Raw genomic sequence first — 23,985 nt, 5'->3', positions numbered from 1 at the left:
GCTTTTTGTGAAACGTCAGCAAACATGAAGTGGTTTAGTTTTGCTTTTCTTGAAGTTGACACTTTGAGGTGCTTTTCTTTATGTATTAGAATGTACATGGCTGATTTGTGCTACTTTTGTTGACAGCAGTGATTGAGGTTAACCCATTCAACTGGAAATGTTTGATTTCTTTTTGCCCTGATAGTCTCTTGGAAATGTTTAAACATTTCGAGAAAAGGACTCCATGATATTCATTGGTGGATTAGTTATCTTTTAGATCTTTTTACAGAGTATCAACCTTTAATTGATTTAGTGAAGATCCACATACGTTCTTCCCCTTGTATTGTACTTAAGGATCTTTGCTGTTTGATTTCTCCATTCTCTCGTTAGTGACATCATCCAAAGGGTCATTAGTTTGACATTTATCTTGGTGACAACTCAAGTTTAGAAATTAGATTGCTTCTGATTTATCTGAAACCACCAATGACCAAGCACTTTTGTGTGTGATGCCCGTTACTAGGCCTGGACTATTCCCGATTTGGTGTGTACTTAATGATATTATTCACAATGCTCAAGTCTTCCCGTGGTCTGAGGAGGCGAGGTTCGAGCCTCCACATGGTAACCATTGTAGAACTGTCCAAGTAAAATTAAGAGTAAGTTGTGCTAAGTTCCTGCCTTTGTTATTTAAAGGGATACTGCAAACTTCAGGTAATGTCACCTTACCGTGTGTAGGAGCTATGTATCTGTTCTCTATTTGCTTTGCATTCTCTGTACTTATAACTGACATGAGCGTGGGGGCATAGTAAAAGCAAAGGGAATAAGTTGTGTTTTCATGTTTATTTCATGGCAATGTGTAGCTTGGGGCCAGCAGAGATCATATCTTTGCTGACCACTAAGATATTGCTCAATAATGCTTAATTGTATGTTTGCTAATTGCTAATAAAGGATCAAAATAAGAAATTCAACACTTTGGAGCAATCATTGGAGCTGTGGGCGTGTCACACAAGTATAACAAGTCCGTATGGTCATCGGCAGGTTGGCAGTTGTTTTGTTTGATTTTTGGATCAGTTTTGCTGCTACACCTTACTTCAAACTGATTGTAGACTTAAATACTCTCCAGAGTGTTTTGTGATGGGGACTATACTTTTTGTAGTGTTTAGCTGCTAAAGCACTGGTTAACGGATTCCTTGGGCTTAGTAATTAGGTGTGGCATATTGGAGGTTCAGGGACATGGGAAGAGTGACAAAATGCATGTACAGTACTCAAGCAGACCCTCTTCCTGCTGAGTCTTCAGAGACCCCACATTGTAATGGGACTGTCTGGTGAGCAAAGCATTCATTTGGGGCAAGTGATATCCTGTGACCTGACCGTTGGCTACACAGTCTTGCTTAGACTGCTCTTTCTGCTTGGCTAATGGGGTGACAGTGGCCTATCAACTTGTGACCACTTGGTTATTCCAGGGAGAGGAGCCAAGAGTGCTGAAAGTGTTGGGTGTCAGTGAACGATGGTGACTGCTGTCAATCTACAATGAATGACAGACCAGCTGAACAAATAATCAATGCCATTTCTTCCAAATTCTTGCTTTGTGCACCATCAAAGAGATCATTCAGCTGCACTACTGCTGAGGTACTTGTTTCACCGAGGAGAAGATAGCATGTTGGGCACTTGACTTATCAGCATTGCTAACATTCTATGATTGGATAAAACCATTCACTGAACTAACATATCTACTAGTTACGTCGACTTTTTCAGTTGAAAACATCTCCACTTCCTCTACATATATTGGCTGTTGATCATAAGAACATTTTGATTGTGGAAGCTATGTGCTTGTTGGCATCCATGACTTTCTTCCCAAATATCCTATCAAAAATTCCTGATGATACAAAGCTGTATGCCCATGTGGCTTATAAGGAAGACGGAGAGAAGCACTGGGGGAATATTGACAGGCTAAATGGGTACGACAGGTGAAATATAAAAATGTACTAGACAACAGGGTGACCTGTTGGGGTGCCATTTGAGAGAAGGGTAGTGCAGTCTGATGTGACCAGAATGAACATTAAATTTTCCTGAATGCTATTGGTATCGCTTTGCTTTGGAAACTGAAGTAGAAAACCTCAGTTTATTAAAGAAGAATGATGCGTAGCAAAGCAAATATAGCTGCTCCTCATTTAACGAAGGACACTTTTGATGGCATCATTTCTGGTTTATCTGCCACCCTTGTGCCTCTCGTTGTCATTCTGGAGACGTGCAGCCCTTTCATCCCCCGTCTCTTCAGCACTTCTATTTGTTGTTTGTCTCTGATCCTGGAGACGTGCATGCCTCTCCTCCTCTCTCTTCTTCTCTCATCTTTTTTCTGTCCTGACTCTTTGATCCTGGAGTCATGCGGCCCTGGCCTCATCCGATTCTTGTTCTCTCCCTCTCCTTGCCACTTCCTGACGACGTTTGGCATCATCTCTTGACCATAATGTCCCCCTTCCCTTTCCACGCAGCATAATTAGGCTGACCATTTTTTTTTTTAACCCCAATGCTGGATAGAAGATACGAAGCACTAACACCAAAGGATGCTGATTATTCTTGATTATGTGGTGGATATGATATTGTCACCACTGTCCTTTGGCTGCAGCAAAGGGTTTTATGGGTGTCTCGAAGTACGTCATTGCAATAAGATTTAATTATCTCTCATTGATGGGTGGCAGTTAGATCTGTCCCAATCCTGCACATGGTGATTAGCAGAATGTGACCCCTCGAAATAGAGCTGCCCTGCCCTTTTGCTCCGGTAGGTGTCGCTGCTGAGGCTGGCCGTGTGCATGCGTTGGGCTGTTGCATCCTGATTTCCATGATGGCTGATCGGATCTCGGGTGAAAGGCAACCTGTTGATTTTTGGCGAATGAGCAACTTTATACGAATATGTAACCCTGAACTTTGCCTGCATTCTGTAAATTAGCGCATTTTAATTGGATACACGTAGTGTAATGATTTGTACACTACGTCTTTCAAGTCCCCCTGAACAACTTCACCGTAAAATAAAACTTTTCTATTTTACGGTGAAGTTGTTCAGGGGGACTTGAAAGACGTAGTGTACAAATCATTACAAGTTAACGTGCAGGTACAAGAAGTGATTAAGAAGACCAAACAGTACCTTGGCTTCACTGCATAGAGATTTGAGTACAGGAGTCTTGTGCAATTATAAAGGTCCTTGGTAAGATCACTTCAGAAATACTGTGAAGACAGCTCACTTCCCTAATGTGGAAAGATAAATGTTTGATTAAGGGCGATTAATGAAAATTTATCTGGTTAAATTATCTCAATGGACATTAAATAGACTTGGATCTCCACTTTTTTGGGTTTAGCAGAATGAGAGCTTGGTATAACAGCCTTATGGGGCTTGATAATATGGATACAGCAATGATACTTCCATTAGCTGGAGAGTCTTGAACTTCAGGCCATAGTCTAAGAATAAAATTAAAAAATCAGCCCTCTAAAAGTGTGATTACAGGATAGAACCTGGCTTTTGGGTTAGGGTATACCCTCTGTTAAGATATTCTGGTTGTGTTGGGCCATGTTCTGCTGCCCTGGCTCGGCACTTTTATCAGCCTGATATCAAATCTGTCATTCAGGACTGAGATGAAAAGATTCTTCACAGAGGAGTTTGTCAATCTGGAGTTCTGTAACCAATAGGTTTATGAAGGGTGGATCAAGACTGACTGAGAGCTTTATAAATATTACAGAAATATAGGTGGAATTGGTTAGTGCAGGAAAGTGGGACTGAAATAAGAGGTAAGCTGATATTTCTGTAAAGGATTTTGGCAGAATGTGAATCCATTTTGTTGATGTAAGCAGTACAGCAAGTATAGGAAGCATTTAAAATAGCTGGTCTGTTATTCATTGCAGGTTAACAATGGCCACCATCATTCACCGACTTCCAGCACTCTTGGTCCCCCTCTCTGCTTGGCAAGCCTGTCCGGTCTGACATAAGCACTGGACAAGCTGTTGACTGTACAATCAGGACACCAGCTGCTGTCCTTTTGTGCCATGTTTACCTCCTTTTGTGAAAGAGTACCGATGTTCTTGTTACCTTGTGCGGTGGAGAGGGGGGGGGGGTGTAGGGGAGACTTACTTCCATGGTTTTGATGAAGAGTCTCAGCCTGAAACGTTGATGACTTGCTCTTTTCCATAGATGCTGCCTAGCCTGCTGAGTTCCTCCAGCATTTTATGTGTGTTGCTTGGATTTCCAGCATCTGGAGATTTCTTCTGGTTTCCATGGGGTTTCTTTGTTCATGGCTATCTAGAGAAGAAGAATCTTAGTTGTATACTGTGTAGATACTTTGATAATAAATGAACCTCTGAACTTTGAACCTTGAACAAAAAAGGAGCTTCTTGTGTTGTATCAAGGAGTAACACCTGAGAGCTATTTCTATGAATCATAGGATCATGGCATCTCCTTGTTGACTTAGAATATGGTTACCGCATGGGACCTGGCTATCTGGGTCAGGCTCGGGTTCTGTTCGGCTATGTTGTATTGGCCTGGCTCAGAACTTTATCCAGGTCATGTATAGTTTTAAATTTTAAAAAATTGCTTTAATTTTGGAAGCATTTATTTCTTGCTTCATCCTGTAACAGGTTTATAGTGCTGGTTGGCTTAGGTATGGGATGGGTGGGGGGGGGGCAGAGAGAAAGGTTAAGTCTTGATACAGATTCGCTGTGGTTGTACTTTCATTGTACATTCTAGCAGACTTCTGCCTTGGGAGCGATTCCTCAATATTCAGTGAACACGATGAAGTTAAATTCACAGGAGCATTTTGAATAGGAGGCTTTCCTTAAAGTGATTCTGAAGAGCTCTAAACCATTTGATATCTATCTTCTTTTGAGCAATGCAGTGTTATGAGGCAAGTAAAAGCACAGGACTCTGAATAGATTTACCTACATGCCTTCTTTAACTTGTTAAAGTTCCAGTTTAACTCTTCCAAATCAAATGATATTTAGTAAGGTAAAATACTGAAGCCATTTTGCTGTATGTAAAGTGAAGAACCCAAGGAGAAAGCTGTAATTTTAACACAATTCTGTCAGCTGATTCCCTGAAATAACTTGGGATTATTAAAATAGGTCATAAAGTGAAACATCACAACTTTCAACTAATTCAGGATTTTCAAAATAAAGCAGCAGATGTTTAAAGTGAAAACTGTACTGAGTACAGCATTACAGTTCTCTCCTAGTAACTAAAGGAGTTATGTTTTATAGATTACTATGTTGTGAGCAAGTTCATGAGGGAGGACATAGCTTTCTGTTATTTCCAAAGGATATAATTCAGCTTGATGCAACACAAACACGGTAAGAACTCAGCATCTACGTAAGGAAATGTTGATAATTTGGTTTTAGATGCTTTATCTGAACTGTTTTTAACAGGGATCACAGAGCAGTGAAAGATGGCTCATAGAACTCCTTCTCTGAAACAGGAAACTTAAAGTTGGGCAATCTTGAAACTTTGCAATGGAGCAATATAATGGAGAGACAATGGACCACAGATGAGGGGACCCGGAGCAACGTACAAGATGCTGAAGAAGCTTAGTTCGGTTAGCATCTGTTGTGAGAGGATGCTTAGCAGAGATTAGAGGGGGAGCAGTGAGAGAGGATGGCATAGAAGAGGATAAAAACCTGTTCCGTAGTTGTTGCCTGACCTGGTGGGTTCCTTCAGAGCGTGTGTCTTGCTCCAGATTCCAGAATCTGCAGTAGTTTGTGTCTCTTGTTTAGCTTGGTACCTAGTGCTAGATTTTAATCAAACTAAAGGCAAAGTAAATATGCAAAATAATATAAAATCTTGGTTTTAATGACATAAACTATTGTTTTGCACATATTTTTGCATATTAAATTACATTTAAAAAGGGGAAGTGAGGGCAAAAGCAAATGCTTCCCCCCTCAGAAGGTCATGCAAGACGTGGAAAGGCTGTTGCAGTGTGGAATTTTGAGAGAGATTTGCTGGAGGAAACAATTCACTTGCATTGCTGAAGGACTTGGATGAAGAATGTGATTGGGATGCTGTCATAACCAAGCTGATGTGGATACATCACAAGGTGGTTAACATGTTGTCAGGTCTGGCTGGTTAGTGTGGGAGATGACGAGGAGTTTGGAGCAGTCAATCTCCACACTGTCACAGGAAAATATGCAGAGCCTGGAAGCTATGACCTCTATGCTGTTTACTCTGAGAAGAAGTTTTAGCATTGCTATTGTTTAGAAAATTGTTTATAATGAAATGAATCAAGGACATCAATAAAAATCAGGACATCTGACTCTAACGTTATACACAATGATACATTTACCATTGATAAGCTTGGAGGTGTGTTTGGGCGCATTAGTATATGACTGCAGTCTTGCTGCTGGAAGGCTGCTCCTTTTCACTTTGTGTCTGCAGCGATAACCTCTGACCCACAAGAGCTTACCCCAGATATTCCAGCATCTGACGGCTGCACACTGCCAAATAAGGTAGTCTGGAACGGCGAGCTCTGTGGCATGGGCGAGAGTGTCGCTTGAGTGCCCACAGTGTGAATGAAATTGGTGACATTTTGCAGGAAGATCGGGGTAAGGCGAAGAGGTCATTAATATCTTGGACTGACATACTAATGATCTCTCAAGGGTTTGGATAGATTGGTGCATTATTTGTGAGACGGTAAATTTTCAAGTGCGACCTCACTTAGGACAAATACAGAGACTTCTGCTATAATATGATAATTACATTCCTAAGAAAATTTGCATTACAGAAAGTTCTGTTGTGGCAGAACAGGCACAGTTGCCTTCAAAGCATAGATTTAAACAGGTTTTCTGGATCATGATTGCACTGTAACTAATGCAGCCTATGTGATGCAAATAATGTGCCCCAGTCCATCAATCGTATTATAACCAATGTGCAGTGTGAAAATATATTATGGTGAAACTGTCCAAGTCAAATTAAATTTAAAATCAAAGTACATATACCCTATCCTCGTTATATGCATCTTCAGACTATGCGGATTCATAGTTATGTGAGGAACCTATTTCTACTAACGTCTGGTTATATGCGTCTAAAATTCACAGTTATGCGAGGAGCACTACCTTCCTGCCAATACAAGTCACGTGCGCACACCTCACAGTCTCACTGTTGGGATGAGAAGCACCGCTTTCCCGCCAATACACATCAGGTGCACGCGCCTCACAATCTCTCTCTCGCCACTCTTGCATTGGTTTTGGCGAGGTGTGGATGCACGATCTTAAACTTTTGTTGGTTTTACCTACGGTGCAGTGATTTTGCGCTTGAAATATTTAACTATGCCTCCTAAGCGTCCGATGTCATGTCCTGGGCCATCAGCCAAGCAGCAGAGAACTGCTTTAACACTTGGGAAAAAAAGTTGGAAATTATAAACAGCGCGGCATCAGCTGAAGGTAACACCGCTCTGGGACGCTACTGTCGGGAACAGAATCTTGCCTTTAAAGTTCTTTTGTTGCTTGACAATGCACCAGCCCATCCTAAACATTTGGACAGCATTCATCCTGACATAACAGTGCGTTTCCCGCCACCTAACACAACATCACTGATTCAACCACTCGACCGGTGTGATCCACGTTCAAGGTGTACGTTTTTTTTACGGTGAACTATCTCTCAGATGCTGCAAGCAACAGACGATTTTGAAAATCCCGGGAGTTTACCCAACAGTGAGGGAATGGTGGAAGTTGGAACACTTGGCACAAATGGCGATGGACATGGACCCAAGTTTAGAACGGAGTCAGCATTTTAGCCGTTCCCTGCCGTCAACCCTTCTTCCCTACAAGCAAATTTAAAACAAAATGCTGTCAAGCAAACAACCTTCACCATTTTATGCAAATCGCTGTAATCTTCTGCTACTGGCAGTTCTAAGAGTTCGGTGAGTCTTCCTTCACCCCTTGCTGTGCTTGATATTATCCTGACGACCACAACCATCCACCTTATCCGTGTAAAGCTGCCCGACATCACAAGAACCACTCATCTCCCGGAACGAACACACCTGCCACTGTTGGTGAGTACTGTACACCAGAGGATGTTAACTTTCTATGATTTATTACATTGAATATTACCTTAAATTGATTAAATATAATACAAATGTTGTCTTGTAGCACTGCTTTTGTGTCATATTGGTATAAAACTATGAATAAATTACAGATAAAACACATTTAGGAAGCCCTCTGGAACGCATCCCTATTTTGTCCATTTAATTAATTATTCACATTATGCGTCAACTTCGAGGAACATATCCCTCGCATATAACGAGGATTGGGTGTATATGTTATCGTTATACTAACTCGAAATTCATTTTCTTGGCAGCATTAACAGAAAAATCAATTCATGAGAATTTATAAAAACTATGCATAAAGACTGGCAAACAACCAAGATGCAAAAGAAGACAAATCGTGCAAAAAAAAAACTGAGAGTAGGAATTGTAGAGTTCTTGAAAGTGAGTGTAGGCTGTGGAGTCAGCTGAGAGTTGAGAGTGAAGTTATCCACACAGATTCAGGAACTCGATGGTTGTAGGGTAATAACTATTCCTAAACCTAATGGTGTGGGACCTTCTGTCTGATGGTAGTAGCAAAGAGTGCACGGCTTGGATGTTGGGGGGGTCCTTGATGGACCATGGCTCGGGGTTTCAGAGTTCAAAGTGCACTCCTGGTGTTCCACCTAAGAAGTTTGTGCTTCCTTTCTGTGGAGTGCACAGGTTTTCTCAGGTTTCCTCCCACAGTCCAAAGACATACTGGTTAGTAGGTTAATTGGTCATCGTAAATTGTTCCGTGATTAGACCGGGGTTGAATTGGGGGTTCCTCGAAGGGCCAGAAGGGCCTATTCTGCGCTGTATCTCAAAGTACATAAATGATGAATGCCACTTTTGTTTTTGGCACTGCTGTGTTTGGGGCGGTATGATAGTGTAGTGGTTGGCACCACGCTTTACCGTACCAGTGACCTGGATTCGATTCCTGCCGCTGCCCGTAAGGAATTTGTATGTTCTCCCTGTGACCGTGTGGGTTTACTCCAAGTGTTCTGGTTTCCTCCCACAGTCCAAAAAGGTGCTGATTAGTATGTTAATTAGTCATTAAAAATTGTTGCTTCATTAGGCCAAGGTTGAATCGTGCACAGCTCGAAAAGCTGAAGGGCCTGTTCGGTGCTTTATCTCAATGGTGGGGAAGGTTTTGTCTATGATGGACTGAGCTGTATCCATCTTTTTCCTGTAGACTTTTCTGTTCCTGGGCATTGGTGTTTCCATACCAGGTCATGATGTAAGCAGTTAGGATACTCTTCATTGTGCATCTAGAGAAGCTTGTTAAAGTTTGACATGCTGAATCTAAGCAAACTTCTAAGAAAGTAGAGGTGCTACCGTGCCTTCTTTGTGAATGGCATTTGTGTGCTGGTGCCAGGACAGATCCTCTGATATGAGAACTCCAAAAAATGTAAAGTTACTGACCCTCTCCACCTCCAATCCCCCAGACCTGGCTCATGGACCTCCTGCTTCCTCCTGTCGTCGATAATTAACTTTTTAGTTTTGCTGAAGTTGAGTGAGAGGATGTTATGGCACCATTCAAGAAGATTTTCAATTTCCCTCAATATGCTGATTCGTCACCACCTTTTGATTTGACCAACAATAGAGATATCGTCAACGTACAATGGTATGCAAAAGTTTGGGCACCCCAGTCAAAATTTCTGTTACTGTGAATAGCTAAGTGAGTAAAAGATGACCTGATTTCCAAAAGGCATAAAGTTAAAGATGACACATTTCTTTAATAATCTAAGCAAGCTTTTTAAGCAACTTTTACAGTTTCAAAATAACAAAAAAGGAAAAGGGCCCAAACCAAAAATTTGGGCACCCTGCATGGTCAGTACTTAGTAACACCACCTTTGGCAAGTATCACAGCGTGTAAACACTTTCTGTAGCCAGCTAAGAGTCTTTCCATTCTTGTTTGGGGGATTTTCGCCCATTCTTCCTTGCAAAAGGCTTCTAGTTCTGTGAGATTCTTGGGCCGTCTTGCATGCACTGCTCTTTTGAGGTCTATCCACGGAATTTTGATGATGTTTGCATGGTGCTCCTTTTTTCACTCTAAAATTGTACAAAACAAAAATAATACACTAATCTTGCTTAAAATGTTGAAAGGAATGTTTCGTCTTTAACTTTATGACTTTTGGAGATCAGTTCATCTTCTACTCACTTAACTATTCACAGTAACAGAAATTTTGACTGGGGTGTCCAAACGTTTGCATGTTACTGTATAAATGGCATCGGAGCTGTATTTAGCCTCGCAGTCATAGGTATAAGGTGAGTAGAGCAGGGAGATAAGCACACAGCCTTGTGGTGTACCTGTGCTGATGGTGATTGTGAAGGGTTTGTTGCCAATCCGTACTGCCTGGGGTCTGCCAGTAAGAAAATGGAGCATCCAGTTGCATAAAGGGTTATCGAGGCTGAGGTCTTGGAGCTTAGTGTTTACTTTTGAGGGGATGATAGTGTTGAATGCTGAGCTGTAGTCGGTGAGGAGCATCCAGATGTATGGGTCTTCATCTTCCAGATGTTCCAGAGCCGAGTGAAGGGCCAGTGAGAAGATATCTGCAGTTACTTGTGACGGTGGGCAAGTTGCAGCAGATCCATGTCACTCCTTGGGTAAAAGTTAATGTATTTCATGACCAACCTCGCAAAGCACTTCATCACAGTGGATGTAAGTGCCACTGGGCGATGGTCATTGAAGCAGGTCACCGATTTCTTCCAGGACACTGGTTTGACTGAAACCTGCTCGAAGCAGGAGGTCCAGGCAGGTTTCATACAACTGAAGCAAGAAGTTGAAGATGTCCATAACCACTCCAGCTAGTTAATTATTACAGGTCTGCTATCTTGAGCCAAATGTTTTCCATGGATTCACCCTCCTGAAGGAGACCGAAATCGTGGTCATCAGTGGCTTTGGGAGTTCATGAAGTTGCCTCTATGTTCTGTCGGTCAAAGCAAGCATGAAAGAATTGAGCTCATCTGGGAGTGAAACCTTGCTCAAATTTATGTTGCTTGATTTTGCTTTGTAGGAGATGATAGCATTCAAGCTGTGCCACTGCTTTCGAACATCCTTCTGTGATTCAAACACAAAGTCTGCAGATGCTGGAAATCCGAGCAACACACACAAAATGCTGGAGGAACTCAGCAGGCCAGGCAGCACCTATGGAAAAGAGCAAGCAGTCAACGTTTTGGGCTGGGACTCTTCTCCTTTGTTTTCCATGGATGGTCCTGCTGAGTTCCTCCAGCATTTTGTGCATGCTGCTTCTGTGATTCAAGTTTAGTTCAGAATTGCCACTTTGCATGTGAGATGGCTTTCCAGACACCATACCTGGATTTCCTTGTGATTTCCTGGATTGCCAGTACTAAACACCACTGATCTGAGCCTCAGATTGCAAATCTGTTGGTTCGTTTAGAGCTTCTGGTTGATGAAGACTCTGAATGATTTTTGTGGGGACACAATCGTCCTCCAGTGTCTTTAAAGTTCATGACAACTGGGGTATTCATTTTGTTCCTCTGAGGCTTTGAACATGGCCCAGTCCACTAACTCCCATAGCCGCTCCTGTGACCATCTCCAAGTTGTCCTCTGGTGTCTTGCTCTAGTTTCTGCCTATATGCAGGGAGGAGGGAGGACTGGCAGAGGATCAGATTTTCCAAAATGGCTGAAGGTGATGTGCTGGTAGTAATAGGGCAGAGATTTTTTTCAAGCTGGCCTAATTGAAGTCTCCGGCAAGGAAGTGAAAGGCATCAGGGTTGGCAGTTTCTTCTTTGTTAATCACGGCATTCAGTGCATCAAGTGCTAGCTTGACATCTGCCTTTGGCTGTATGTAAACTGTAGTCAGGATCGTGGCGGGGAACTCCCTTGGTAAATAGTGGTTGGCACTTAATCATCATTGAGGGATCAGAAATGGAAAGAGTGGAAATTTCAAATTGCTGGGTGTTAATATCTGAGGACCTAACCTGGTCCCAACATATCGATGCAACTATAAAGAAGACAATACAGTGGCTATATTTCATTAGGAGTTTGAGGAGATTGGGTACGTCACCTAAAACACTCACAAATCTCTACGGATATACTGTGGAGAGCATTCTAAATGGTTGCATCACTGTCTGGTATGGGGGTGGGTCTGCTGCACAGGATCAAAGTAGGTTGCAGAGCGTTGTAAGTTCAGTCAGCTCTATTGTGGGTACTAGCCACCGTAGTATCCAAGACATCGTCAAGGAGTGGCGCCTCAAAACAAAAAACAGCATCCGTCATTAAGGATCCCCACTACCCTGTGTAATTCACGTTTTTTCCCCCTATGTTTTCATGTGTCGCATTGTACTGCTGCCGCCAAGTTAACACATTTCATGATGTATGCTGGTGATATTAAATCTCATTCTGAAATGTTCCAGGTCAGGAGAACGAGAGTCAAGACTGCTATGTCCGAGCCCCAGGGTGAGTCTATCATGAAGCATATGCCGCTGCCTGTGCCCTTTTCTGTTGCTGCCATGTGGTTGATCTGGTGGATTGAGAGTCCCTTGGGCTGCAGCACCATATCTGAAGTGTAGGGTGTTGAGCCACGTCTCAGTGAAACAGAGAATGCAGCAATCCCTCATTTCCTTCCGATACAGCAAGCATGCCCTTGGGTCCTCTATCTTTTTCTCCATTGACTGTACATTGGCTAGGAGAATGCTAGCTAGCAGTGGTCGTGATCCCCATCTCTTCAGCCTGGCTTGTTTTCTGTCCTGCTGTCCTTGATTTCTATGGCAGTCATCCGGCCACTACCTGGGAATCAAGTTCGCCGTGTCCTTCAGAAGATAGTAAAATCACTGGTGCATTTAGGCGGTTTAGAAGTGTGTCTCTTAAGGGGAAATTACAAGATGCAGCTTGCAGTGATAACAGTTCAGAAGATGTATAATCTAGTAGTCTTGTGAGCTGCCTGCAGAACAGCGCTGTGCCATTTTAAATGCTTTTGAGTATGTAACTCAAGTTGTGCATCATTACAGTACTACATGCATTGCAAACCTTGCATACCTCTCTTGCAGACTATACCTCAGCTGCTGTGTTTGTGCTTATGCTTTCCCAGAATATCTAGGTGTTCTGATTAATCACTGTGCAGCATAAAGCACAGAGTAATGTCATCTCTCACCTGGTTGTCACCTGCTGCAGGGAGAGGCCCAGCTCAGAGGTTATGTAAATGGGCAAAGTGTGTTCGTGGTGAGCTGAAGGGTCCATTTCTGCACTGTGACTTTGCAGCAGAAACTTGTTTTTAGATCACTGGCATTTTGCCCTGCAGTTCTGGTACTTGCATGGAGTGTTGTTGAGGCTCAGCTGCTGTGGTTGGAGTTCAAGCTGTTGTGAGGAGCCAAGTGAGTTAGAGGATGGCCCTCATCTTCAAGCATCAAATCACCTTACAGCAGAAGTGTATGGCGGTGTGGACTCCCTCTATATAAGTAATAAAGCAAGCTATAAATAGTTACAATGTGATATTTACTCCTTTGCTCGCCCCTCTTTCAATAACATCCAGCCTTCCGTTTGCTTTCTAATTGCCTGTTACCTTGCGTGTAAACTTCCGTATGCAAGGGTACCCAAGTTTCTCTGATTACTTACTCCTGTAATTTAAAACATACACTCTATTTTTTTTTCCCGGAAAACTGGATGACCTCACATTTTTCTACGTTAGAACTTAGAACAGTACAGCACAGGTATAAGCCCTTCAGCCCATTATGTTGTGCTGAACTAGTTAAGATGATAGGGATGCATAATTTAATAATGCACTCACCCCTTCCTTCTGCCTGCACATGGTCCATATCCCTCCATTCTCTGCATATAAACACAAGCTCTGTGTATGAATAAGAACAAGAGCCTCTCAAAGGCCTCTGTTATATCGTCCTCCACCATCAGTCCTAGCCCAAGCATCCACCACTTTGTGTATAATTAAAAAGAATTTTCCCCTTCTCACCTTAAATGCATACCTTCCAGCATTAGACATTTTGACCATGGGAAAAGATAATCAACTGTCTACTCTACTCTACCTATTCTACTCTACTCTAACACTATCATTCTCACAATCCTGATTGATAAGTTACAGAACTTGGCCTCTGTACCTCCCTCTGCAATTGGATCCTCGACTTCCTAACCAGAAGACCACAGTCTGTGCGGATTGGTGATAATACCTCCTCCTCGCTGACAATCAAAACTGGTGCACCTCAGGGGTGTGTGCTTAGCCCACTGCTCTACTCTCTCTATATCCATGTTTGTGTGGCTAGGTGTAGCTCAAATACCATCTATAAATTTGCTGATGATCCAACCTTCAGAATCTCAGGTGGTGACAAGAGGGTGTACAGGAGTGAGATATGCCAACTAGTGGAATGGTGTCGTAACAGCAACCTGGCACTCAACGTCAGTAATACGAAAGAGCTGATTGTGGACTTCAGGAAGGGTAAGAAGTGGGGACAGTGAGCAGTTTCAAGTTCCTGGGTGTCAAGATCTCTAAGAACCTAACCTGGTCCCAACATATCAATGCAGCTATAAAGGAGGCAAGATGGCGACTGTACTTCATTAAGAGTTTGAAGAGATTTGGTATGTCAACAGAAACACTCGAAAACTATAGGTGTACCATGGAAAGCCTGCTGAGAGACTGCATCATTGTCTGGTATGGGGGGGGGGGGTCTACTTACTGCACAGGGCCGAAAGAAGCTGCAGAGGGTCATAAATTTAGTCTGCTCCATCTTGGGTACCAGCTTATAAATTTCCCAGGGCATCTTCAAGGAGCGGTGTCTCAGAAAGGCAGCATCCGTTATTAAGGACCCCCAGCACCCGAGGCATGCCCTTTTCTCATTGTAGGAGGTACAGAAGCCCGAAGGCGCATACTCAGCGATTCAGGAACAGCTTCTTCTCTTCTGCCATCCGATTCCTAAATGGATATTGAATTGATGAACACTCTCACTTTTTTAATATTATTTGTTTTCACACAATTTTTAATCTATTCAATATACATACGAGGGGTGATTGATAAGTTCGTGGTGTAAGGTAGAAAGAGTCAGTTTTAGAAAACCTAGCACATTTATTTTTCAGCATAGTCTCCTCCTACATTTACACACTTAGTCCAGCTGTCGTGGAGCATACGGATCCCTTCTTTGTAGAAGTCGGCGTCTTGGACCTCCAGAAAGTGGTCCACAGTAGGGGTGAATAATAAGTTCGTGGCCTAAGGTAGAAGGAGATGAGTTATACTGCTCTCTTTACATGCACGTGCAGTTCAACTCTTTGAGTGATTATGCAGAAAGTTTGAAGTTAATAACTCATCTCCTTCTACCTTAGGCCATGAACTTATCAATCACCACTGCTGTTGACCACTTTCTGGAGGTCCAAGACGCTGACTTCTACAAAGGAGGGATCCGTATGCTCCACGACCGCTGGACTAAGTGTGTAAATGTAGGAGGGGGACTATGTTGAAAAATAAATGTGCTAGGTTTTCTAAAATTGACTCCTCCTACCTTACGCCACGAACTTATCAATCACCCCTTGTATACTGTAATTGATTTACTTTTACTTTTTTCCTTCTATATTATGTATATGCTGCTGCTAAGTTAACAAATTTCACGACACATGCCAGTAATGATAAGCCTGATACTGATTCTGACCTGTGTGTCTCATAATTTTAATAAACTTCTATCAAGTCTTTCTTCATTTTCTGCTGTTCCAGAGTAAATAACCCCACTTGATCAAATCTGTCTTATCTAGGCAGCATCCTGATAAACCTCCACACACCTTGTGTAGTGGGTCAACCAGAATTCTGTTCCATCTTCCGTAATTTCCCATTCACATACTTTTATCACTCTGAAGTTTCTGTTTCTGCTTCCTTCTCATAATCGACACTGGAACTCGGTCTTTATTATTGATAAACTTAGATATAATACACTTCATCCCCTTATAGATATATAGATTGTGAACATTAGAACCCCAGTCACCAATGTACTGTAACTAATGATACTTACTGGTTGCAGTCTTTCAAGATCCATTAATGGCAGCTATGTTTTCTGTCTGATAACCAATCCTCGGACCTCACCAGAATGGTACTACCAATTCCATTTCATTTTTCATTTTAAAATCTTTTTATTGATACATAATCTTCTACAGCTATAAAATGATACAAGACTTCAAATTGATATATGTACAGTTAATAAAGCTGAAAAAACTTATCAAAAAATAATATATGATAATGAAGAAAAAATATTTTTTATAAAGAAAAGAAGGAAAAAAGAGAACCCCTACTAACTAAAAGAAAAAAACCCACTATACTACAAGAGAAAAAAGAAAAAAGAAAGAAAAACCCATTAGGAACCAACTCCCAGAGCAATACGTCTTACAATCATGTATGTATAGATAAGAAAAATCATCAACTGCCCATTCACATTTATATTAAATAAAATTGGAAGGAAACCATATAAATGAATTCAAATTAAATGATAATATTTGGCAAAAGAGCTTAATCGAATTGAGGATCAAAAGTTCTACTTCTAATTTTTAGAAGTACTACCAATTTGGTGCTACTAATTCCTAGTGCTCTCATTTTGCTTGCAGCTATTTTTGGGTTGTACCTCTTCAAATGAAACAAGTCCACTACATCTATTCTGCTGGATACAGCCTGAAAATAAATTCTTAGTACATTTATCAACCTGGGTTCAAGACTGACCTAGGGTGCTGTCTGTATGGTGCTTGCACTTTCTCCCTGTGACTGGGTGAGTTTCCATTGGGTCCCCTGATTTTTCTCGTACATCCTAAAGACTTGCAGATTGGTCACTAAGTTGCAAGAAGAATACAAAAATGGGATTAAATATGTAGTTGATGATCGGATTGTCCTTGGGTCAAAGGGCCTGTTTCCATATTGTGCCTTTCTGTGATTCTGATTCCAAATCTCTATTGTTATTATCTTCTCAGTACAATGCGGCCACTTCCTTAAAAATAGATTCCTATAATTTCCCTGTTCTTGATATCAGGTTAGTCCGTCTGTAGTTCCTACTTTCTTTCTATTTAAGCTTTGACCAATGACCAATCTGGACATCAGAAGTTTGGAGAGGAAGGGACTTCAATCAGGTCCACTACCCGAGGATAAAAGGCAGAAGCAGGTTGCGGCAACGTAATAGAGCTTTGACCAGTGATCATTCAGCGTTTGGTATTGATTAGTCAATGGCTCCATATGTCTAAGTAGACAATGGATGCACCTGGTATCCAGGGCGCAGACCTGGACGATGAATATGGAGATCCTGGGCTGCCCAGACATCAAGATCCCCCTATTGGCCTTGCGGATGTGGTCGAAAGGAATGCGAAGCAGTACATTTGCCTGCCGGGAGGTGACGTGATACGACATCCAACCGCCTTAGGGGCTCCACTCCGGATTTGTGTAGGGTTTACTCCTTAGCCTTCTCTTCTCCCGAAGATACCACAAGGCAGTGGGATCCATAACCCTGGATAGGGACCCATACCAGGTACTGTCAGCTGGAGCTAGCTGAGCACGGGACTCGTGTAAGTCAGGGTTGTCATGCCCTGTAGTAGTGATGTATGGAGCCACTACCCACTGCCCTAATTAGTAAGAGCAAGTTAAAGGAAGGTAGGGGCAAACACAGTGGCCATTGTCTGAGTGGACATAGAGTGGTGATCTTGAAGCCTTAGCTCCTCGAGGCTTCAATCAGAGAAAGCAAAGGAAGAAAAGTTTTTTTTTCCTTCTCCTCTTGATATCTGCTCGGCTAGGACAGTAGAGATCCCAGGCAGTGTAATGAAATGCTCTTGTGGGATGTGGGAAGGTAGGGAGACCTCCAGTGTCCCCGCGATTCCGACTGCGAAAAGTGCATCCAGCTGCAACCTTCAACAAACCACCTTAAGAAGTTGGAGCTGGAGCTGGAACTGGATGAACACCAGATCATTGGGGGGGGGGGCTAAGGGGGTGATGGATAGGACATATAGAGAGGTAGTTACACCCAAGGTGCAAGGCACAGGAAAGTGGGTGACAGTCAGGAAGGGGAAAGGGTTAGGGAGCCCTGTGGCCATATCCATCAACAACAGGTGTATCACTTTGGATACTGTCAAAGTAGATAACCTAACAGGAGGGTCATGGTGGTCAGGTCTCTGGCACTGAGTCTGCCTTTGTGACTCAAGGGAAGTGGGGAGAAGAGACACTGTGATGAGAGGGGATTCATTAGTTAGGGGAACGGACAGGAGGTTCTGTGGGTGAGAACAAAATTCCCGGGTGGTATGTTGCCTCCCAGGTGCCAGGGTCTGGCATATCTTTGATTGAGTCCTCAGCATTCTTAAGTGGGAGGATGAACAGCCAGAAGTCATGATCCATGTATGTACCAGTGACGTGAGTGGAATGAGTGATGAGGTTCTGCATGGGGAGTTCAGGGAGTTAACAAAGTTAAAGGGCAGAACCTCCAGAGTTGTGATCTCAGGATTACGACCTGTGCCATGTGCTGATGAGGCTAGAAACTAGGAAGATATTATATAGTTTAATATGTGTCTAAGGAATTGGTGTAGCAGGGAAGACATAAGATTTTTGGGTCATTGGGCTCTCTTCCAGGGAAGATGGGACCTGTACAGAAGGGCTGGTTTGCACCTGAACTAGAAGGGGACTAATATCGTAGTGGGAAGGTTAATGCTGCATGGTGGGGTTTAAACCAGAGTTGCAGGGGGATGGGAATGGAGTGCAAGAACAGTTCGTGTAGAGGTAGATGTTGGTAAGACCTCAAAGTTAGGAATCAGAAGGTTGAGAGCATGGTGGGACCAGTGTCCTGAACTGCATATACTTTAAAGCAAGAAGTATCGTAGGAAGATGAGGTAGCTGATTTACAAACTGAAGCAATGTGTAGAGAGGGCTGTTGATAGGTCCGCTGGATGAGTTGCACCCATAAAAGGTGGATGAAATCAAAAACAGTGAATACAGGACTGAAGTTGTATCTGAATGTGCACTGTATACAGAATAAAGTAAATGAGTTTGTAGCACAGCTGCAGATTGGCAGGTATGATGTTGTAGGCATCACTGAATCATGAGTGAAAGAATACACAAGGATATACATTGTATCAAAAGGATAGGCAGTAGGGCAGCGTTACTCTGGTTTTTTAAAAAAAATGAAATCAAGTCGTTAGAAAGAGGTGATATAGGGTCAGAAGGTGTTGAATCATTGTGGATAGAGCTAAGAAGCTGCAAGGGTAAAAAGACCCTGATGGGAATTGCACACAGACCCCCAAACAGTAGTAAGGATGTAGCCTATAAATTACAACGGGAGATGGAGAATGCATGCCAAAAGGGCAATGTTACAAAAGTTGTGGGGGGAGTTCAATGTGCAGGTAGGTTGGGAAAGTCAGATTGGTGCTGGATTGTAGGAGGAAGGAATTTCTTTTTTTAAAAAATCTTATTATTAGTTTTCAAGTTCATAAACATAGTAACAGTAGTGATACAAAGAGATTGAAATTGCGTTATTGGTAATAAACCTATACAAGAGAAACTACAAATAGTGCACGTGTAATAGACTTCCAAACTCTTGATATAATTATTTATGAAGAAAAAAGAAATGAAAAGGATATCACAAAGAAAAACCCCCAAAAACCTAAGAAAAAAGTAAATTACTAGACCCAAAAACAAACCAAACAGAACAAAACAAGACTGAACCAATATATTAGATCGAATACATTCATTAATGTTGTCAACTCCGCTCCTCTATTCGTATATTCTAAGTTAATTAAAAGGATCCGGAAAAGGTCAAACTACATCATATGAAAATGTTGAATAAATGGCTTCCAAGTCTCTTCAAATTTAACCAAAGGATCAAAAATGACACTTCTATTTTTTCTAAATTTAAACATGATATAGTTTGGGAAAACCATTGAAATGTAGTAGGGGGATTGGTCTCTTTCCAATACAATAAAATGGATATTCTGGCTGTTAATGTAACAAATATAATCATCTGACGAGCTGAAGAGGATAAAAACCTATGTTCCGTCATTGGCAAACCAAAAATTGCCGTAATAGGATGGGGTTGTAAATCAAAATGCAAAACTGTTGAAATAATATGAAAAATATCTTTCCAAAATTTTTCCAAGAGAGGGCAGGACCAGAATATACGAGTCAAAGAAGCCACCTCAGTTTGATATCTGTCACAAATAGGATTTATATGGGAGTAAGAATGAGCTAGTTTATCTTTAGACATGTGGGCCCTATGTACTACCTTAAATTGTATCAACGTATGTTTAGCACAAATAGAGGAAGGGCTAACTAATTGAAAAATTTTCTCCCATTTCTCTATAGGTAAGTGAAGTTGGTTCCCTTTCCCATTCATTTTTAATTTTATCAGATATACCTGGCTGTATTTTCATAATTATATCATAAATAGTTGCTATTAATCCCTTCTGATAAGGATTTAAACCTAAATTTTTTCCCGTGATATCAGTTGAATATGGAATCGGAAAGGTAGGCAGCGTGGTATTTAAAAAGTTTCTTATTTGTAAATATCTAAAAAAAAAAAGGGATCTGGGCAAGTTATATTTATTAGACAACTGTTCAAGAGACATGAAACAGTTATTCAAAAATAAATCACGGAAACATGTTATACTCTTCATTTTCCATATCAAAAAGGCTTGATCCGTAACAGAGGGTTGGAAAAATATTAGATATAATAGGGCTTGATAATATAAATTTGTTTAAACCAAAAGATTTACGAAATTGGAACCATATTTGTAATGTGTGTTTAATTATTCGATTAACCAATTGTTTATTCAATTTAGAAAACACAAAGGGAAGTAAAGTTCTGAAAATAGAAACCAATGAAAACCCTTGTGCAGAGTAACCTTCAAGGTTTGCCCAATGTGGGCTTGGAATTATGTCCCAATCTTGTGTCCAAAATATTAAATATCGAATATTGCCCTGGAACCGTTAGCTATTGCTATTCGTGACTTAACTAATCTGTTTGGTATTACCTGTGGGAATGAGATTCTTAAATTATCACTATATGCAGATGATTTACCATTATATATTTCTAACCCTGAGAAATCCATTCTGGCAGTATTATCTCTGCTTGCTCAGTTTAGTATATGGTTACAAATTGAATCTTAGAGTGAACTTTTTCCATTAAATATGCAGTCTCCCATTTATAGATGTTCGCCATTTAGATTGATTACTGACTATTGTACTTATTTGAGGGTTAAAATTGCTAAGAGGCATAAGGACTGACTTAAGCTCAATTTTTTAATGTTAATTGGTCAGGTTAAACAATTGCTTTCTAAATGGTCCCCATTGTCTCTCTCACTGATTGGCCGAATCAATGCTATTAAAATGATTATTCTACCTAAATTTTTATATCTATTTCAAGCGGTACCAATTTTTATTCCTAAATCTTTTTTTGATGCTATTGATTCTAAAATTTCCTCGTATATATGGCAGAATAAAAATCCCAGGTTAAGTTAAAAAAGTATCTACAGAAGTCCAAGAAAGATGGTGGTTTAGCATTGCCGAATTTAAGATTCTATTACTGGGCAATTAATATTCGATATTTAATATTTTGGACACAATTAGGAAGGAATTTCTAGAGTACCTAGAGATGGCTTTTTAGAGCAGCTCGTGGTTGAGCCCACTAGAGGATCAACTGTTCTGGATCAGGTGTTGTGCAATGAACCAGAATTGATTAGATAGCCTAAGGTAAAAGAACCCTTAGGGGAAAGTGATCATAATATGATCGAACTCATCCTGAAATTTGAGAAGGAGAAGCTAAAGTCAGATGTATTAGTATTACAGTGGAGTAAAGGGAATTACAGACATGAGAGAGAATTTGGCCAGAGTTGATTGGAAAAGAACACTGGCAGGGATGATGGCAGAGCAGCAATGACTGGAATTTCTGGAAGTAATTCAGAAGGCATAGGATACATATCAGAGGTAGAAGTATTCTAAAGGAAAGGTGACACAGCCGTGGCTAATAAGAAGTCAAAGCCAATATAAAAGCCAAAGAGAGGGCACATAATTGAGCAAAAATTAGTGGGAAGTTAGAGGATTAGGAAGCTTTTAAAAGCCAACAGAAGGCAACTAAAAAAGTCATAAGTAATTAAGAAGGCAAAGATGGAATACGAAAGTAAGATGATCAGTGATATTAAAGAGAATAACCAAAGTTTCTTCAGATACATAAAGTGTAAAGGACAGGCAAAAGTGGATATTGGACTGCTGGAAAACTATGCTGGAGAGGTAGTAATGGAGGTAAATGAAATGGCAGATTAACTGAATAAGTATTTTGCATCAGTCTTCGCTCTGGAAGACACTAGAAGTATGATGGAAGTTTCAGGTGTCAGGGGTCATGAAGTGGGTAAAGTTACCATTACTAGGGAGAAGGTTCTGGGGAAACAAAGGTTTGAAGGGAGATGAGTCGCCTGGTTCAGATGGTGTACACCCCTGAGTTCTGAAAGTGGTGGTTGAAGATTGTGGAGGTATTAATAGTGATCTTTCAAGAATCACTGGATTCTGGAATGGTTCCGTAAGTCTGGAAAATTGCAAATGTCACTCAACTCTTCAAGAAGGGAGAGACAGAAGAAAGGAAATTATAGATTAGATTAGATTCAACTTTATTGTCATTGTGCCGAGTACAGATACAAAGCCAATGAAATACAATTAGCATCTGACCAGATGTGCAAAAGAATAGTATTATTTAGGCCAGTTAATCTGACCTCAGTGGCTGGGAAGATGTTAGAGTCGATTACTAAGGGTGAGGTCTTGGGGTACTTGGAGGCACATGATAAAATAGGTCGTAGTCAGTATGGTTTCCTCAGGGGAAAATCTTGCCTGACAAATCTGTTGGAATTCTTTGAAGAAATAACAAGTGGGAGAGGGAAAGGAGAATGTTGATGTTGTATACTTGGATTTTCAGAATCCTTTGATAAGGTGCTATACGTGATGCTGCTTAACAAGCTACGAGCCCATGTTATTACAGGAAAGATTCTAGCATGAATAGCTGATTGGCAGGAGGCAAAGAGTGGGAATGCCGGTGACGAGTGGTGATCCACAGGGATCTGTTGGGACCAATTCTTTTTATGTTATATGTCAGTAATTTAGGTGATGGAATTGAAGGCCTTGTTGAAAAGTTTGCAGTTGATAAGATAGATGGAGGGGCAGGTAATTTTGAGGTAGTAAAGAGGCTACATAAGGACTCAGACAGATTAGGAGAATGGGCAAAGAAATGGCAGATGGAATACTGTGTTGGCAAGTGTATGGTCATGCATTTTGGTAGAAAAAAATTAAAGGATTGACTATTTTCTAAATGGAGAGAAAATGCTTAAAGCTGAGGTGCAAAGAGACTTGGAAGTTGTTATGCAGGGTGAGTCCTTGTGAGGAAGGCAAATGCAGTGTTAACATTCATTTCAAGAGGACTAGAATATAAAAGCAAGGATGTAATGTTGAAACTTTATAAAGCACTGGTGAGGCCTCACTGGGAGTAGTATGAGCAGGTTTGGGGCCCCTACCCTTCAAAAGAATGTGCTGAAACTGGAGAGGATTCAAAGGAAGTTCATGAAAATGATTCCAGGATTGAATGGCTTGTCAGTGAAGAGAGTTTGATAACTCTGGGCTTGTATCCACTAGATTTCAGAAGAATGAGGTGTGACCTAATTGAAACCTTTCAAACTGAGTGGATGTGGAGAGGATGTTTCCTATGGTGAGAGAGTCTAAGACCAGACGACACAGCTTCAATAGAGAAGCGTCCTTTTAGAATAGAGATGAGAAGGAATTTCTTTAGCCGGAGAGTGGTGAATCTGTGGAATTCTTTGCCACAGGCAGCTGTGGAGGCTGTCTTTATATATATTTAAGGCAGAGGTTGATTAATCAGGGCATGAAGGGATATGGGGAGAAGGCAGGAGATTGGGGCTGAGAGGAAAATTGGATCAGCCATGATGAAATGGGGAAGCAGACTCTGGGCCAAATGGCCTAATTCCGTTCCTATATCTTAGGGTCTATGTAGTGAAGCTAAATTTGGTACC

The 23,985-nt window shown here is 41.3% G+C and overlaps 1 protein-coding gene across 3 annotated transcripts in view; it reads left to right on the top strand.

Moving 5' to 3' along the window:
• cap2 (cyclase associated actin cytoskeleton regulatory protein 2) overlaps window positions 1–23,985 on the top strand; it is a 202,949-nt gene that overhangs the window by 11,145 nt on the left and 167,819 nt on the right. The window contains exon 2 of one of the 3 annotated variants that reach the window (XM_072283588.1): window positions 12,393–12,435. The exons of the other annotated variants lie outside the window; for them this stretch is intronic. Within the exon in view, the coding sequence (XP_072139689.1) occupies window positions 12,393–12,435 (43 nt within the window). The remainder of the gene's footprint in view (window positions 1–12,392; window positions 12,436–23,985) is intronic. 3 annotated transcript variants of the gene reach the window in all.

The sequence above is a fragment of the Mobula birostris genome, chromosome 19 (assembly GCF_030028105.1).
Source record: "Mobula birostris isolate sMobBir1 chromosome 19, sMobBir1.hap1, whole genome shotgun sequence".
NCBI lineage: Eukaryota > Metazoa > Chordata > Chondrichthyes > Myliobatiformes > Myliobatidae > Mobula > Mobula birostris.
The sequence above is the reverse complement of the archived record's forward strand: the minus strand, read 5'-3'. Positions and strand labels throughout refer to the sequence as shown.